Raw genomic sequence first — 19,582 nt, 5'->3', positions numbered from 1 at the left:
TGAAAGACAGGACTTGAGCAAGCACTGCATGGAACTACACCATGATTTGCTTCCTCTTCCAGAGATAAATCAAAATAAAAGGAAAACAACACTAAGAAGAATACCTATCCAGAGGTAAATTACAGTGGGAGCAAAAAGGTTTTATCATGTTAGCTATATCAAAATATGAACAGAAATATTTACCAGGAACTGGAGAATTCAAAAGCATATTCCTTGTTTACCTTGTTAATTCTTTGCTTTTGCATTTCCCAGCTTTCCAGCATGTGCAGCTCTGGTGTCTCCCAGCCATGCCACATTACCACAGCCTGCTCTGGCTCTTTATTGGGTACTCTTGGTCTCCCAGCCTGGTGGAGCAGAGCCTTTGCTCATTTGTAAGCCAGCACACCTTTTACACTGAAATATACTTTATTCAAGATATTTACATGGATATTTACAAGTTCCTTCTTGCTTTAATATAGCAGTGTCTGCCCACAAGGGAGATGATGTCCCAGGGGGTTGTGCTGAGAGGGGCAGGAACTGCAGCACCAAACCCAGAGTTCATCTAAGACAACCTGTGCTCCAACACCTCAGCTGAGAACATTCACCATGACTAATAAACATGGATATCCAACAGATAAAACAGAAACAAACTCTCAGCACGTGCCATGGTCACTCCTGATAACCAGCTTGCTTCACATTGAGAAAGAGAGAAATGGGGCAATTGGGATTCCAGACCCTTTCCAAGGACATCTTGGAATGTAAAGCAGCTCAAGGCCACCACATGCAATCAGGCATTGTGCTCATGAAAATGCTACCTAAATAAATAAATAAACCAGAAAAAAACTGGTTACTTATTAGATCAGAGTTTATATTGAAATGGAGGAAGACAAACGTGTATTTAGCTTTTGTGTGGTTGCAAACACATGTGGGTAAAGAAACTCCATGAAGATTGGGCACTTGGTTCATTACTTTGGGATATGACTCCACACCACACAGAAGCCTATTGATTTTTTTGTTAATTTATTACAGTTCATGAACCAATAACCAGCAAGTGTTTTCCCCAAATGCTTGGCAAAGAGCAAAAACAAGACAAGAAATGGTTTTGCAAGTGAAAGTGCCAAAAGGTGTGTTGGTAGGTGCAGACCTGATTTAAAATCAGGTTTAAAGGGTGAAAAACTCCAAGCAGGTGTTTGTACTTAGAAAATGAAAATTAAGAGAAAGACATTATTTATTGAATCTTCTATAAATTGAGTTAATCTAAAGATATGTCTAAATATGTACCCACTTTACCTAATTTTAGATTATTGAACAAGTTTGTTAATGATTTCTTAATAGAACTTTTATTGTAGGAAGTGCTAAACAGTGTTACAGAGCAGAAATGTGCAAGTACCAAAGCAGAGGAGGCCTCATGTCTTATCTTTCTATAGAGAAATTCGGTACTAACATAAATTATTAAACCACATTAAAAAGTGAGCTTATCAATATTATCTCAGTCTTACTACTTCTAATTATTTTCTTCAGTTAAATTTATCATTAGCTATTTTTATCCATGGAAGCTGGTGTATTTATGAAATCACTCTGTGATACAGTATTTATTTGGTTTCTTTCGATGATTTGTTTCAAAATTAATTTAAGATCTCATGAACAGTAACTAAACTTTTAAGCATGAGTTGTCCTGTTTCTGTTTTGCTACGTGTGGAATTCATGCATTGCTGTTTTCTATCACCACCTATATGCACTGGAACCACCCCCAGATTTTGGCTTGATTTTCTTTTTCATTGTGAGAGCCTATAATCTACCTATTTAGTAGCCACCAGCAGATAAGAGATTAATTCTTCATTTATTTGACTGTCATTATTCCATGTTAGGAACCCAGAGATACTTGATAATAAATAACTAATGATATTTTAAAAAGACAGAGCTCTCTAGCAACTGTCTGCATGGCACATGTGTCCAACTCCTAATTTATCTGCTGATTTCAGTCACTTTTTTTAACCCAAGCTGAACAAAATAGCATTTAGACAGTACCTTAGATAAACTGTTCACTGTACTCCAATCCTTTTGGGACACAGTTAATTTTCTTCCCAGTAGCTGGATGGGAACACATTTTTGATTTGTGTTGAGAACAGAGTTGATAACACAGGGATGTTTTTGTTACTGCTGAGCAAGTGCTTGTACAGAGTCAAGGTTTTTCCTGCTCCTCACCCCCAGTGAAGGGCTGGGGACACAAGGAATGAGACACAGCTGATTTCAGCTGACCCAGGGATGCCCCAGAGCACAGGGCATCCTGCTCAGCACATGCACTTGTGGGAAGCCAGTAGGACAGATAAGAATGAACATTTCTCTTTCTGTAAATTTCTTTGCACAATAATCTAATCATTGATTCAAACAACAGCATTTTTCATGGCTTCCTTTAGATGTTCAAATTTTAGCCAGGAACTGACACATTACCAAAGAGCTTTACAAGATGGGTGCCTTCAGAGTTCACCACTCTGGAGCTGCTTTTGGCCTTTGTTAAGCTGTCTCTTTCCATCTGCACTCCAAATTTCAGCTGTGCATTCTATTTAATTACACAGTGACAGGATGCATGAGACACTAAACACTGTCAAAATTTAAAGAAAGGCAATCCCTGAAGACAGTCTGCTATTCCTCCTGAATGGCTGCTGTTTCTTACCTAATTCAGGATTTTTGGTGCTTCCACATAAAGGAGATTTCTAATGGGCTCAGCCTGTGTCAATTTGCTCCTTTCAGCCCTGGGTTCTCATGTCAGCTTGGATGTGAGAACTTCTCTACTCACAGTAGTTCTTCTACTGCTTTTATTTGTGCCAGCAAAGAGTTTTTGATATTTCAGCTCCCTGCCCACCTTCCCAATAAATACATGTACTGTCTTAAAAGGAAAAAAAATGTTGAGAGAAAAGGCAACATTTTAACCTTCAAATGAATACTAGACAACAAAGATCAGGAAAAATAAAAAGGAAAAAAAAAAAAAAAAAAAAAGGCAAAGACAGCTCTTCTCTGACCCTTTTAGCATGTCAGGAATTCACCTTCTTCAGTTTGGCATGTCTTCCCAAATAGAGATCAGGTCCCCAACATGGGAGGGATAACATGGGAAGATGGGAAGATGGATTATTCTTAGGAGCTGCAGCCACTGGGTAGAGAACATCCTTACAGCAGCTGCAACATTTTCCATTATCTCCTGGAGCCAGTAACAGGAGGTGGGCATGAGAACTCTGGATTAATGACTAAGTCTTCTGGTGGAGTTGAGGATTGCAGGAAAATCAGGACAGAGGGTTTTTCTAAGTATTAGGGTGGTTTTGGGGTCCAGAGTTACTACTGATGCATAACACAGATCTGGCTATTTTGATCTTGTCTCTCTTATGACTTCCAAAACATTGAGTTTTGGATTCCAAACACATGCTACTGTCACTCTGGGGCCCTGTGTACAAATAACCATACATGTTAATTCCTGAACTACTTCAGCTAATAAGCCCCAAATCCTTAAACTGAAATTCAACTCTGAAAACATCAGCCCAGTTCCAGTATTCCCCTGCTTCCAGCTGTGGGACCCAGTTGCCTGCAGGGAGATCAGTGAGAACTTAAGCATAAATATATGTTTGTAACACAAGAAATGTTTATAAGAAGGTCATTGGTTCTCTCCAAAATGCTTCTCTCTTTGGGCTCTGATCAAAGCTGCTTTTGCAGAATGTTATGAGAAACTTTTAGAAAGAAAAAAAAATAAAGAGAAAACAACAACAACAAAAAAAATATCCTTCTTTATTTTAGATGAGAGACATTCTTTTTCTGGAAAAGGTGCTTCCTGGCCAAGGGTAACCCAGAACAATTTACTGAATTAAAGGCTTCCACATTTGGCCATATGCATTTTGCTTTAGAAATGCAGCAACAACCAATCCTGATGAAAGCCAGACTGACATGAGTGCCACTGCCTGCTTTAAGTGGAAACTCTCTTTTTTTAAAAACTGAAGAGCATGTGGGTGGGCAGGATGGAGAAGGGTGGAAAGGTTTAGTCCCTGGTTGTCATTCTTTAGGTGTGAGCACAATGCTGCAATCTCTGGAAGGCAGCTGGACAGAAAGGATGAGGAATGCCCCTGCCTCCCTTGGGGAAATCAGTCTGATGATGCCAGGAGCTGGAATTTCTCTCTACAGTAATGTTGTCCCCTGCAGCAATTAAATCTCTGCTGTAATGTGATTTAAACAAGAGGATATTTCCCTGCAGAAACTGCCAGATCATTGTTTCCTCCAAATGCCTCTGACAGAAAATTAATGCAGTGAGGAGTCCTTAGAATGGGGCACTGCAGCTGTCCTGGGAGCAGGACAGGGATGCAGAGCTTGACAAAATTAAGTGAGCCTGACAGCTCCATCACCAGTTCCCCCAGACAAATCCATCAACAAGTGTTAAAGGAGCTGAAACTGTGTCTGATCTCCATGTTATCATCCACTTCCTCTGCCTTGGTGGACAGAAAAGTGCATCTGTAAAACCACTGCTAGATGCTTTTTGTTATTCCACATACCACAAGCAGACTTCTCAACAAAATCCAATGGTTTCAGTTACATATCAGAAGACAAGAGAACCACTGTGTAGCCATGGATTCATTTTCCCAAGGCTTTTCTAAAGCCTTTTAAAGCTTCTTTAGGATCTCCCTCAAAACAAAGCCCTTATGTCAACAAAAACTCTTGCTTAGATATGTTTCATCTGTTACTTTTTATGAATATGCACCATCAAAGGGTGACAGCTTTCACAGTTAAGCAAACCCAGTTCCACAGAGGTCAGATAATACAAGATGCTAAATGTTAAATGCACACGAGAGGAATATGCTCCCCTTGAGCACACTGGCACGGAGAGTTATTTAGGAATACACAGTCCATCTTTTCAGGACACCTTGCAAAGTGTCTGTGCAAAGATCTTACCTGCTCAGTGATGAAGGAGCTTGAAAAAGTGACAGCTGACCAGAAGAAAATGCCACAGCTGAGGATGATCTTTCTGTTGAACCGGTCACCGAGATAACCAAAGATCGGCGCCGCAACCATGAAACTACAGATAAAAACTGCAAAAGACAAAAAGGAAAGAAACCTTTAAGAAACATCAGACCAAATTTTCTGCAAGCCAAATCCTCTAGAGAACAGTCCCAAAATAATTAGACATTCTGCAGTGCAGCCCTGCAGAGTTGTGCAGGCCAATAGGCTTTCTGGAGTCAGTGTCTCCTTAATCAAACAGATTTTTCATTCCCAGAGAAACTTCAGACCACTGAACTCATAATACTTGAAAGCACCAGACCCTCACAGTCAGCTGAGCTCAGATCTGGAGATGGGCAAAACCAGGACTGAATGAATTAACAGCTTCTGCTTAAATGTTACTGAGAAGTTGGAGTGGAGCTTGGAAGGAGTTTCAAACAAACAGAAAACAAGCCCAGGGCTCCTTGTTGGCTCTTGCAGCAGAGACCTGAGAGAAATGGTACACAGAGACTCAGGTTCTTTCATCCTTCATGTTTTATAGAAATTATGAAACAATGAGGAAAATCAGTAAACACCACTATCATCCTACTGACACCAGCCCTGTTTCCTCACTAGATCCTTTCACCATCATTAAATTTGTATTTAAACCCATCACTGAGCAACAGCTTCACTAGAACAAAGAGTTTTAACCTACAAAGTCCAAGCAGGCCAGGATTGTCCTCAACTGAAAGATTTCAAGCTCACCCTTTGTACCCTCCAAAACCCCCAAGATCTTCTGTCTTGTGGGAATGAGGCTCTTGACAGAGCAACTTCTGCAAAACCACCTCAATTCAGAGTTCACTCCTCTGCCCATCTCAAAACAATCTGGCCTGTGAATGTCCTGAGAATACCTGAAATGGGGCATTCACACCATGCTCCTGATTAATTTGGATTTTGGCAAAAATTGCAATGTTTTAAGCTGATTTATACCTGATTCTTGTCTGTCCCCATTAGAGAACTGCATAAAGGCAATGACATGGATTGTATTGGTGTGTTGTATGACACTCCCTTTTGGGTACAGTGTGCACATAAAATTAAAATGTTTAAGACCCAAATAATGAATTTTTCATGGATGATGATATGTGACAGTTCAAAAATGTGCAGAATGCTGAACTATGACTAAATATCTTTTTTTTTTTTTTTTTTAGTATATTAGGATGTCAAAGCTGCTTTATAAATAACACATATTCATTTGCATCTTTGTTTTGTGACCCATGTGATTGTGTATGTATTTTGCACTGTCATATTTGAACTAAATTACTGGATTACTCTTTTTACATTTAGACTAAAATAAATTGAGATAATAGAAAAATGTTAAGGCCTGAAATGCAGTACATGCAACATATCTCACATACTTCAATAGTAATGCTATGAACAGTTTTGCTGTTTAGCTCACACATAAACCCTACTGACAGAACTCAGTCCCTGCATCTATCCCAAAATCCTTGTGCAAACAAAACCTACAAATAAAACCATGAGCAGTGTTTTCATTTCTATTTTACAGATAAACTAGACCAGAAGTGGCTCACAAATCTCTGCTCAGCAAGGGCACATCTGCACTGGCCCCACTCCAACAAGGCACTTAAGCACATGCTTATATTAGGCACTTTAGAGTCATCAATTCCATGATTAAGTGCTTTCCTGAATTAACACCAAGGGCTTGGCACCTTGCAGAGCTGGTGCAACAACCTGGCACCAAGGATATGTGGCTGTTCATTGGGAATGAGAAGCAGAAAAATGACTGTGACTTGTCCAGACCAGTGTGACCACTGCAATTTGATCTTTTTCTTGGAAGGACACTGCAATTCATTCATCTCAGAATCCCATATTCTGCCATTTTTATGACGTAAAAAGACACAAAACTGAAAAAGCTTCCAAGGGAAAATTAGAAATATCCAAGTTAGCATCCTACCATTTCAAATATCAAATAACATGGTTAATAAAATGTCAAGCTTTGAGACATGCAGGGTGTGATCCAAAACTCACACTAATCAGTGGGATTATTAGCTTCAATGACCTCTGGATCATAAAGGAAAAGTCTAATTCTGGAATTTGGGCAAAATGCACAAAGCTCCTCTTTCAAATAAAACAAACCAAAAAAAAGAGATTGTCCAATGACTTTCCAATAACATGCATCCTTCTGCTGCTGAAATCCCTTTGGAGGATTTATTTTTGGAAGAGTCTGAGCTGTGAGCTTTGCCAGGGGTAAGCAGCTGAGTTGACAGCTCCACAAGGTGTAAAAGGAAAGGACAACAGAGCCAAATAAATAACAGGTAATGGAACACAGCTGTCACAAGAATAAATGCAATTTATATCAGAGCATTTATGACCCAAATATGCATCAGAGCATTGATTGACTCAAATAAATGCAGAGTATGATGGCTGTGTGGTCTGTCAAAAGGATTTGCCTGTTAGAGACATTTCCCATGAATCAATTTTTGCAATTACTCCTGCCAGTGACAGCCAAGACTCCTGAACCCCAGCCTGGGCTGGCAGAACAGAGGTGAACAAAATCAGGGCACATTCCCAGGTGGGATGGAAACCTGAGTTACTCTAGAACAGGAGCTGAGGTTCTGTGACAACCACGAAGGAGAGATCTCATGCAGAAGACACAAAACTGCAGCGTGTTCAGCTGGAGAGAGGGGCAGCAGAAACATGTTTGATTTGCAGGCAAGAGGACTGAGCATAAGGCACAGGGTTGCACACCAGTAAATTGTGCCAGACTCTTCCTCTCTGGCTTCTCTCCCTTCTTCCACAGCATTTTCTGTTCCTTGCACTCACCTACTCCCAAATTAATAAAATTGAAGTGACACCACAGCAGCTGCTGCTTCAGCTCAACCACAGCCACAAATCTTTTCTATTAGGGCAGCAGTGGGACAGAGGCTGGCATTGCACTTTCTCTTCCCAATCAACAGCTCCTCTTCCCATTGTCACTTCCAGACATCTCAGAATATTACCAGCTCTTGAAGAGATGTAGAGTGCAAGTCAGGGCAGAGTTAGAAACCCACTGGGATTTAAGAGGAGTTACTGTGGAGGCAGTGAGGGCACTGGGAGCAGCTGTGGGCAGGTATAGCTCTGGCAGTCCCATTATAGATGTGTACAGCTCATTTCTCCTGGTAAATGACCTCCAGCAGTGCCAGCAAAGGTGGCTCAGTCCCAGCACAGGGTGGAGCTGAGATACATTTCTGCAGGAGTAAATTATGTGAGCAAAGGATGAATAAAAAGACACACAGTGAATACCTTCAAGGAGGGAGGTTCTTTTAAGTACAGGTATTTTCAAAAGGAGAAGCCATTTGTCTTTATTCCTCCCTTTGTGGCTTAGCCACTGAAATGCCGACTGTGGTGAGAAGGCAGGAAGAGTGTAATTGCCCAAACTGGCTGGCTTGGTGTCTATTTCTGCCTCTGGATGCCTGTCCCACCCTGTACAGGTGCACAAGCACTTTCTCAGCCAGCACTGCCCAGCTTTTCCTGTGCATGGCTGGAATTACAACAATGTGCAGCATAAAAAAATCTTACACGTCCCACCCAAACACCCACCAGACAAGGAAATCACCCTCCCAACCTCTATTGCTGCTGCAGTCCTGCAGCTTCTGCCCTCTTTCAGGATTATGGCCAGAGAGCTGCTTTCAGACCACACTCTCCCCTCTCAAGAGCTGCCTGTGTACCCAGGGGAAAAGTAAATCCCCCAACAGTGGAAGCAAAGGAGATAAGAGAAAGGAACTGTAGACTTTAACAGTCACAAAAAGTTCCTGCCTCCTGGAACTAGATGCCATCACTCTTATTTTTCTCATCTTTCTCTCCAAACAAAAATTTAGCAGCTTGACTCTGCAGCTGTTCCCTGGAAAGGCTCTGACCTGACAGCTCTCCACTCTGTGATTCCAAAGAAACTTGCCTCCATCTCACTTGCTCTTTTCTTTAGTGGATTTTTGTTTAGTGGGCTTATCATCCCAGAGATAACCTCAGAGAGGGGCTTTTCCTGCCCCAGGTCATCCACAGAGAGGAATCAAGAAGGAAGAGGCAGTGACAGAGGCACACACAGAGGCTGCTGCTGCTCAGTTCCTGCAAGGTTGAGTGGATCACAGGCACCTCTGAAAAAAGGTCTCTTCTTTTGGTTTTGACTTAGAGCACACAAGGCTTATTTTTTTCCTATCAGGAAAAAATGTTAGAAAAGTTCAGGGTCAGGTGAAAATAGCTTTCTCTACACAAAGATACTCAACAAAAAAAAAAAAAAACAAAAAACAACCCTAGTGGGTATCTTTGAGCTTTGAGTCAGCACAAATCATGTGTGCACATCTAATTGAGTGCTGACAGTGAGCTTGGCTCTGTGGAAGGCAAACCCAGACAGCCTCTGCCTCAAGGGACTGGAATCCACTGAGAAACTGCTGAGAACTGTGTGCTGAGATGTTGATAACATCTTCCCAACAACAAATTTCCAAACAATGAGAACACCTAAACAGGCAGCTTGCCCTGGGATGGGATACTTTATGGGTGTGTACAGGTACAACCCTGGGATTGGGTCGGGCCACTTCTACCCCAGGGACTTTCAGTCATGAGTGCACGTGTTTCTCACCAGTTACCATCCACCTGAAATGGTGAATAAAGACTCTCCAACCAGCTTCTCTGTTCCAAAGACAAGTTTTTGCAATACTTCCCTCTTGGAATTTTAAGTTTCTCTATAGTTTTATGCTATAATAATACTTCTCAGCAGATACAACACAGCACATTTAATCACAGTGAGGCATGGGACAATTTAGAAAGAAAGTGAAACATTAATTTCTACTTTAGGCCTAAGGAAATTAAGACACAGGAGAGTGACAGTGACCTGCCCATGATGAACTACAGATATCTGGAACCCACATAGGTCTTCCAGCTTCAGCAGTGTCCCGTTTGTAGGATCATCTCTATACTGGAGGGATTTCTGAAGGTCTACAACCATAATTTGATTTTTTTTCTTACAGTACCATTCAAGCCAAGAAAGAACAAAGATCCTTTCATGCTACTTAACCATTGAACTGAACTGTGCCACAGTTCAGGCACAGTGTGGTGATGGTCAAGCATTGGCACAAGTTGCCCAGGGCAGCAGTGGAATCACCATCCCTGGAAGTGTTCAAAAACTGTCAAGTTGTGGCACTGAGGGGTGTGGATTAGTGGTGGAGTTGGCAGTTCTGGATTAATGGATAGATTTGATGATCTTAGAGGTCTTCAACCTTACTGATTGTATGACATGACCAAGGTAAAATTGATACCCAGTGGTGGGGCAGTCCAAGGAAACTCAGCAATGTGATTTAAGACATTAATCCTTTGAAGGAGGATGAATTAATACAATTGATTTTAAAGAATATCACCCTGAAAACCATCCCTGTCACAATCTCTGCTATAGGTGTTCTGTTCCATCTCTCTGCACATGGGCTTTGTTGCACTTCATTGCTAATTCAACAGCCAACAGATGGATTGTGTTACTGCACTGTGCTGGGTGCAGACACAGGATCACTGGGCTCCAGACTCATGCAGACAAGAAACTTCTGACAAGTGTAAGGAGCTTTGAAACACCATCAGTTCCATATGTCATGCAAAGCTGTCACACACTGACAATGTTGAACACAGGAGCATTGGAAAAAAAATTGCTTGAGCATGCACCATATAAATTGGAGCAAGGTATACAATGGTTTGGGTTGGATGTGGTCTGCAACATTTCCCCAGAATAGACCACAGGACAAAATGGAGAATTTAAAAATGCCTCATTGTGTCCTTGTGCTTGTGTCCTCAGCAAGCTGAGGTTCAGTAAGGAAAAGTGAAAAGCCTTGCACTTCAGTCACAGCCCAAGGCAGTGCCACAGGCTGGAGACAGAGTGGCTACAAAGCTGCCCAGTGGGAAAGGATCTGGGTGTGCTGGTCAACAGAGACTGAACACGAGCCCAGGTGTGCTCAGGTAGCCAAGAAGCCAATGGCATCCTGTCAGGAAAAGTGTGGCCAGCAGGGACATTGTCCTCCTGTCCTGGGCATGGGTGAGGCCACACCTCGAGTGCTGCAGCCAGTTCTGGGACCTCACTGCAAGAACAACATTGAGGGGCTGGAGCATGTCCAGAGAAGGGCAGCAGAGCTGGGGAAGGGTCTGGAGCACAGGCATGGTAAGAAGCAGCTGAGGGAGCTGGGAAGAGTTCAGCCTGGAGAAAAGGAGGTTCAATGGGGATCTTCTGGTTCTCCTCAACTCCCTGACAGAAGGGGCAGCCAGTGGTGGTTGGACTCTGCTCCCAGGGAACAGGGACAGGACATGAATAAACAGCACCAAGCTGTGCCAGGGAACACTCAGGCTGGACTTCAGGAGGAATTTCTTCACTGAAAGGGTGGTCAGGCATTGGAAGGGGCTTCTCAGGGAGGTGGAGGAGTCCCTATCCCTGGAGATGTTCAAGGATCAACTGGATGTGGCACTCAGTACTCTGGGCTGGTGACAAGGTGGGAATGGGTCAGAAGTTGGAAAGAGAGGAGCATAAGTGTTTTAAAGGTGTGGCCCTAACTACTGACACAGTCTGTGTTTTCCAGTGTGTGTTTCTGTTTCACAGGACACTCCAGATTGTTTCCCTCACTGCAGACACCACTAATCAGTATTCAAGCTCCAATCTTGTCTTCTCCATAGGGAGCACATTGCACCATGAGGTTTATGCCTTAGCACAAACTGATACAAAATGTAAACAACATGTTTGGGATGAGTATGTGTGCACACACAGCTGGCACACACATTTACACAGAGAGGGAGGCTGTTGTACAGCACCACTCAGCTCCATTTGCTGAGACAGGGTCAGAACCTGGTACAAAATCACCCCTTATGAAGCCAGACATGGCCTGAACACAGCTTGCCTGGCAAGTCCACAACTCACACAATAATACACAAGATGCAGTGCTAGGAAGAGTTCAGTACTGATAACTCCTTCCCTTTTCCTCACTGCAGAAACCAGGTTCTTCCAAGGGTTAGTGCCTAGATTCCCAGCAAAGGATATCCTGAAGCTTGCTTTGTTCACCTTAGCTAATAACAATAATTGCTTCAGTGGGAATTGCTGGGAAATCCACTCCTTGGAAACAGAAAATGAAATAAGAATATCCAGTAACCCAGTGCTCAATTTTTAAACTGTTTTTTTATTAATTTCCTATATTATGTCCACTGAAGCTGCATTTAAGGATTCAGGCACTCATATCTTCCTTATTGCTGAAGTCATAAGGAGATAGTTACTCACAGTTATCAATTCACAATCCTTTTATACATCTGAGGTTGAATTCCATCCTGCTATACTTGTAATTTCTACCTAAGTGTACAGTGCAAAAGCCAGAATTCTACTCTACTCTTTTATGTCTCTAGATGTGCAGCAAATTTACTTGGAGCAGGAGCTAACTTGCTACAAGACTATATTTTGAACAGAAAGCATCATTTAAATAGAAAAGAGGAAGCCCCCTACTTCTGCTTTTCATTGTGGGATTTACAGTGATCACATTAGCACTGCTTTAAAGGGATTTGGGCAACCTGAACATCAATAAAACCCTTGCCATGTTCCTAAAGATGTGCTCTGTAAGACAACACAGCACCCCTAAGGAACAGTTCCAGTGTCCAGCTCCCAGGCCATGACTTTCCTTGTGCCTGGGCTGGTGCTTGCCTGATCCTTCAGTGAGTGGCTCTGGGAGAGCAGCAGCCATCCAGCCCTGAGGAGCAGCTTTTCCAATGAAATAATGGCAGAATGTCTCCTGTGGCTGTGAGAGCACTTGAGAAGGAGCAGGCACCACCTCTCCTCATCAATTAAAAAAATAATATTCACATCAGGGTCAGCTCCACAATCTGGTTCATTCCACAAAGAGGGAAGAGGAGGCTATGGCACAGCTGGGTTTCCATGGCAGTGCCATACAAAGCCATGCAGATTATTGCCTAAGACAGCATTAGATTGCTGGCACTTGTTAGCAGAGCCCAGAAAACTCACTTTTCTGACAGTGTTTAAACTCTGCTTTTGCATTTCTTACTGTTCAGAAGTGATGGATTAAATAAGCCAAGGCAAATTCTGCTTTACAGCCACTTCCACTTTGAGTTGTTTTCCTGCAAAATGCTTTCAGTGTGGTTTCATTTAGGCTCCTGACCAAAGCTGATGGAAGGACTCTTTGATTCAGTGGGCATGACAGCTGAGAATTTTGTTGAGATAGAACTGTTTATGACTTCTAATGGCAGCAGTGATCCGAACCTCTTTGCCAATAAAAACACTTCTGTACTAGTAAGTTTACTGCATGCCTGTAATATTAAAGGTTATTAGTGGGAAAGGCACAGCAGGCATCAAAAAATAATTGCCAAAAGGACAAAACAAGTCCTTTTACAGTAAAACATTAAATATCTGGAAAAGGAATAACCATTGTGGGATATGGAGGAGATCTAACACCATGAGTAGCAATAAAAAGGGGAAAACTGAATCACCTCCTGTCTTGGAAGACTGACCAGCTAGGTAGCATCAAATAAGACTGGCAGCTGAAAAGTGCAAATCAAAGCAGACCTTTCATTCACAGAACTTAACTAAACACTGGAATTTTATCACAGGATGCCCCAGGAGCTAAGGGTTTATGTTTGTACAAAACAGGATTGGACAAAAAACCCTGTAGGAGTACTAATTGAAAGGCTGCTAAAGGTAGCTCCTCTTGTTCAGGATGTTCTCAGCCAGCCAGATTTGGTATACCAGGAGCTACCACCATAATCTTATCCTGTTCTTCTTCTGTTTCTTCCCTATATATGTGATCACAAACAAGGACTGGCTAATACACTGAAAAGACATGGGGTCTGGAAATTACAACTATTCCCGCAGTATTAAAAAAAAAAAAAAAAAGAAAAAAAAAAAAAAAAAAAAAAAGAATACAAAACTGCATCTGCATCATTTCCACCAGCTTGATCAGGTAATAACTTACTAACACATCCCTGACCTGCTCCTAAATTATTTCTAAAATGCAGTTCTCAGTCAGAGCTTCGTTCTCTTGCAGTTTCTCCTCCATTTGACTGACCCAGCTCTAAGAGTTTGAGAACTTTCTGGCTCCCCAGTGCAGCAGGACGTGTCAGCCCTGCCTGGCTGTGCTGCTCTCACAGTGCGTGACAGGGTCGGTCTCCTGTTGTGCAATCAGTTGCAGGGAAAGTTCATTAACTTAGTTAGCCAATTAGGATGGATTTGTATCCCTTCTGGTCAATCCTGAATTAGCCATGAGATCCCAGAGGTGCAGAGACTGGTCAATAGCTGTGCAGCACTGCAGCACTGTGAGTGACACGACTGAAATGCACCTAAACCAGGCTTGGCTGCTGTTACAGACACAGGCAGCAATCACTCCTGGCACTCATGAAAGTCTGAATTTGAACAAACAGCATTTTGCTTTTCCCTTTCCATGCAGTTTTCCAGGATGTTCTGCCCACTTGCCATACCTCTGAGAGCTGCAGCCACAAATAACCCTCCAGCTGGGGAGAGGCTGCTCCTATTTGCCAGGAGGATGAAACACCTATACCCAGGGCTCACAGCCAGAGAAGGGTGCCTTTAAAAAACATTTAAATACCCACAAACCCCAAAAGAGCTTTATTTTGTTCTGTTCTCTTCCTCTCCTTGAAGAGCTTTTTCTTTTCCCACTGCAGTTATGAGTCCAGGCACACACAGAGCCACATCTGCAGCAGCCTTCGGAAGCAAAGGTGAGATCTCCTCAAGGAACAGGTCAGACTGTCCCTTGTGCCAGGACAAAGCTTGTGTGACCATCTGGAGAGCAAAATCTGGAACCTGCTGAGGGCTGAAAACTAATCTTGTGTCTTTTCTGGCAAGTTCCCTGATCCAAGAGAGGCAGCATGAGCTGCCTAGAACTACACCGAGTCCCTTGGGGCAGGGACGGGGATGTGCAACTTTGTCCTCAAAGCTTCTTCAAGCATAGCAGACACTTAAACACACCAAGAAATGACAGCCTAAAGCTGATAATGCAGGATAATCTAAATCTCTTGATCCTTGAAATCTGCATTGAGTACCATGAATTAGATTTAACTAGCAATAAAATACTTTAAATCTGTTACACTCATAATACAATGATGCTTCATTTGTATCTGATATAAAGAGAAATAATGTTCCTGGTTCTTAATTTGAGATATAGAGAGATGACTGTTTTCATCCTAAAATGAGCTTTGCCATCCTTCTTTACAACAGCACTACTAATCCTGCATCCTTCCTCAAATAACATTTTAATTTCACATAATTAACTAGGATGCAATAGGAATTATTCTGTCTCAATCTCCAAATCTATTTCCTGCAGCAACAGAGAACAGGATAGAGATAAGACACTTACACTGGGTATTACTAATAAATTCCTTGCTACATGTTATTTATCAACAACAGCAGTTTCCTAAGAAAAAAGACAAGAAAAACAAAGCAATAGGAAGTGCTTCCCCTTCTCTTTAGGGCAGAATGAAGAACTCCTCATGTATTTGTCACAATTTACTGAGGGAGATCATCTGATATATTCTCATCCCAGAGCTTTCACACTTAAGGTTTGTTTGGGTTTGTTTTTGAAATTAAAATCCTAAATAAATTACTATTCTGCAGTGGGAATGCCTTGCTGACCTTTATACACAGCTCTCAATATCTGCTGGTTGCATTCACAAAGAGTTAGAAACTCTGCAATAGCCAAACTTTCACTTCCCAGACATGGCACCGGCAGCTGGGACACAGGATCACACACTGGTCCATCCCAGAGTGAGGGATTTGGGGGAGGCTGGAGCAGGGATGCTGGTTTTGCCAAAAAGAAACCCTCAGCCATTGCCTTCCCAGAAGCCCAGGGGGATTTTGGAGCTACTGCTGGGAGCCAAGTGAATGCTGAGAGGAGTGAGGAAAAGCTCCAGCCAAGCCTTGAAATCCACACAGCTCTGCTTTGGGAGTGGGGACACAGCTCTTCGCTGACATTCTCCCCAGGCTGGCAGTGGGACTCATTGATTGCTTTTTAATTCTTTTTTACAGTTCTTTAGGGGGCTGTTGTACCATCTATAGAGGGCTTGGCAAAACACACGCTCCCTCTTGGGAAGGGAAAATGGCCACAATCTCATTTTTATGATGGAATTGGCTGTCAACACCAACAGCCTCGAGACAGCATCACATCCGGCAGGACACAGGGATGAAATGAGACTTTGCTCTCAGTTTTAATGTCTATCATTGGCACCCACCAAAGTTGTCCTACTTAGAGGTAAAACTGAAGACATTTCTGCTGATTATGCACTCCAGAAATTGCTCAGGAAAGCAGGTAAGCACAGGCAAATGGGCAGGAAACACTCTGGGGTGCATGAGAGACTTCCAGGGCACCCCAGATCTTGTTTGGGTGTTATCACCAAGGCACTGATGTCCAGACAGGGAAAGACAAGGAATCACATTCACAGTGTGTGTTTGTGCATGTGCAGATAAAAGGGTGTCAGAGTTTGGTAGCAAACTCCTTCCACACCATTTTTTGCAAAACTGTTCCAACTCAAGCCATACATCTTCAAGAGTGCTTTTAGCAGATCAGCAAAATGTCATCTTTTAAAATCAATACAACTCAATAACTTAATAATGAAATTATCAATCTGAAGGGAAAAAATTCAGATTCATCTCTGCATTACAGCTGACTTCCTTCACAGGGGCCAGTTTGCATCTTTCTGAATTTCTAAATGCACTGACCACCCTGCCCTCACACTGCCTGCCTCTAGATATCTGGAGGAAGGCAAATGTTTGTCAAATTAAACTGAATTCTAAGGGATGAAAATATATTATTTCTCATCATGAAAACTTCAGGAGGACATCTAAAATATCTGATTTTTATTCATTTGCTCTAAGATGCAGGCAGTGCCGGCAAGGGGTACTGCTCTCAAAATCCTGCCATCTGCAGCCTTATGCTAATTCACTTTTTTAGGAATAGAAATCACTGTGGAATGGGAATATGCTAAAATTCACAGAAGATATGGATATAAAAGCCATTGTGGGTAATTGCTTTGGTTTGGTGCTAATCCAACAACTCAGAATTGTCTTATTTTCCTCAAAGATTTCTCTCCTCCCAGGGCCCTAAGTGCTATTGATAGCTTCACCTTTATTTGCAGAGGAAATACACACATTTCATAACACTGCCCAGCCAATCCTTACTTCTAAAGAGCCGTTTGCTGGTCACAGAGGGAATTTCAGTATTTTCTCCTGCTCAATTACCTACTTTTTTTAGAGTTGTAAAATGCAGTGTCTTGTGCAATGACAGCTCTCTATATAAGCTACCACCCATCAGACACTTGCCCAAAACCCCACTAACTTTACAGGGGAGATTTCTGTAGTGCTGACTGTGTTTCAATTCTCATCACCAACACAGAAATAGAAAAAAAAAAAAACAAAAAAAAACTCTCAGTGGAATCTCACAGTTTCTCCCTAACAGCCATGTCCATCTTTCTGCCTGAGGCGTTGCCAGTGAATAAATAAGTCCCCCAGTAAAATATCTTTCATGTAACCTCAGGAGACCACTTCACAAGAACACAAGAACAATGACAACAGATCAGAAAACCATGTAGTCCTGCATCCTGTCTGTGACAGGGACAGCAATCAGCTCTTTCTGAGGAAAGTACACAGAATTCCTCCACAGCAGCTGAATTACTCAGAGGCTGCTTCAGCCCTCCCAACAATTACAATGTGGTATCCAATTAAAGATCTGATCTTTTAAGCTCAGGTTTTAACAATATTCCTCGTGACATTCATTTCCACAAGATTTCCACTCTTCCCTGATAAGTTTTTGGAATGCTTTCCAGCAAACTGACCCCTACTGATTGTTTCTGCATTGTGAGGGGAAAAAAATCAGAAAAACACCACCCCACATCCCTTTCAGTACATTCATTATGTTAAGTGATTTTACATTACCACCTTTTATTTTTGAGGACAAGCAAATGAACACTGATAATTTTTGAAGCTTCTCCTGTGAGAAGGAAGTGGAGGGTGCATGTGAGATGATGTGAGTGCAGCAGGGGCTGGGGCTAGCTGGTCTGGGCCAGACATGCTGGCCCAAAGTGTGGTTTTGTGTGTAAATGCACTCTCTGTCTGGTTTCATTATGAATCACAACTCCTCTAGCAGGCAAGGAAGGAACCATTTGCTCTCACTCACCCTGAACCCTGAGCTGATTCTCATTTATTACCCATCATTAAACCCACACAGCCACGGACACAATGCTCGGACACAATCACCACCAGCTGCAAGAGACAGGGAATAAAATGCTGAACCACTTCCTAGTCTGATTAACAGCACTGTGAGGGTCAGGGAGGAGTCTGAGCCAGCAGACAGCAAGATCTACCTTTGGCAGAAAACAAGACTTCAGGCCTCAGCAGCTGTAAAGCTGCTTTCTCCTGTGTTACAGCACACCAGGTAACTCAGCCTATTCTCCTCTGAGAGTCTGGCACCTAAACCACATCACAGAGATAGATGTAAAAAACTAGCTACTGATTTATCTACCTAGATAGAGATATATAAATAAAGACATATATTTATTTTAAAATTCAACAGGCTTCCCAGACAACCAGCAAACCCCAGTAACAAGACCTGCAAATGAGCCAGAAGCATTTTGAAGATGACCTTAGGACATCCAGAATAGCCTCATCTCCCACAGCTCTGTATGTCCAGCAAGCTTTAGAGAGTCTCACCATCATTCAAGCACCAGTGGTCTGAGAACAGCTCAGGGACCATAAATATGTTCTAATTCCCATCCAATGGCACACAATGCCCATCAGCACTTGAATAACTCCCTGCCAGGGGACAGAGCCATGGGCTGACCCATCTGTTTTTCCAGATGCCAGTAACATTTCAAAAGGCTTTTGCATCATGAAGTAAATGGAAAGAAACATAATCAACTGTGATTTGGAACTGTTTATTGAGGACTAGGACAGGAGCTGAACAACCAGCAGGCCACAAATAAACACCTACAGTGATGAGCAGCCTTCATCCTGAAGCAATTCTCAATTTCTCTGTCAGTCCCACAGTGAAGAGACACCACAGGATGTAGAGGAGCCTCTCACCATTGTAAGTGCTGTTTGACAGAATTATTTGCCAGTTCAATGTTGCTTGCAGTATTTAGAGAAGCTCCTACCCCTTGCTGTTCTAAATGGCCATTTAGACAAAGAACAAGTGTTGCACAGTGGCTGGGGGGCCTTCAAAGAGGGACAAATTAGTTTAAGGAAATTGTTGAAATACAGGCATATCCCAGTGTTTAACTTGCCACAGTCTGGAAAGGGATTACAGCTACACTGGAGAATGAATCTGTGTGTGTCTTACAGAATCTCTGTTTTACAGTTGTTATTTCAAAGATTATCACCCATGTGTCATTCCTGCCTTGGAAAATACTTTAATGCCAAGCTGAGCTGCAGTTCCAGGAGCAACTTTGTAACTGAGCTTGCTCCTATGGATAAATGAACATGACATCTGTAGAAGACTCCAGGGTTAATCACACTTTCAATATCCATGGAGTGTGACTGGACCCTGTTTTAAATAATCCCTCAGTTTAGATTTCTTTGGACCAGCATCTTTTTGGGAGAACAAGTTCCACTGGAAAAAAAAGAACATCCTGAAACAAA

The 19,582-nt window shown here is 42.3% G+C and overlaps 1 protein-coding gene across 3 annotated transcripts in view; it reads right to left on the bottom strand.

The window, feature by feature from the left end:
• LOC306811449 (sphingosine-1-phosphate transporter SPNS2-like) overlaps positions 1-19,582 on the bottom strand; it is a 127,859-nt gene that overhangs the window by 61,138 nt on the left and 47,139 nt on the right. For all 3 annotated transcript variants that reach the window (XM_079325156.1, XM_079325154.1, XM_079325155.1), the window contains exon 3: positions 4,906-5,042. In XM_079325156.1, the coding sequence (XP_079181282.1) occupies positions 4,906-5,042 (137 nt within the window). The remainder of the gene's footprint in view (positions 1-4,905; positions 5,043-19,582) is intronic.

The sequence above is a fragment of the Erithacus rubecula genome (assembly GCF_903797595.1).
Source record: "Erithacus rubecula genome assembly, chromosome: 22".
Classification (NCBI taxonomy): domain Eukaryota; kingdom Metazoa; phylum Chordata; class Aves; order Passeriformes; family Muscicapidae; genus Erithacus; species Erithacus rubecula.
Note: the sequence above shows the minus strand (reverse complement) of the source record. Positions and strands in the feature narration are given on the sequence as shown.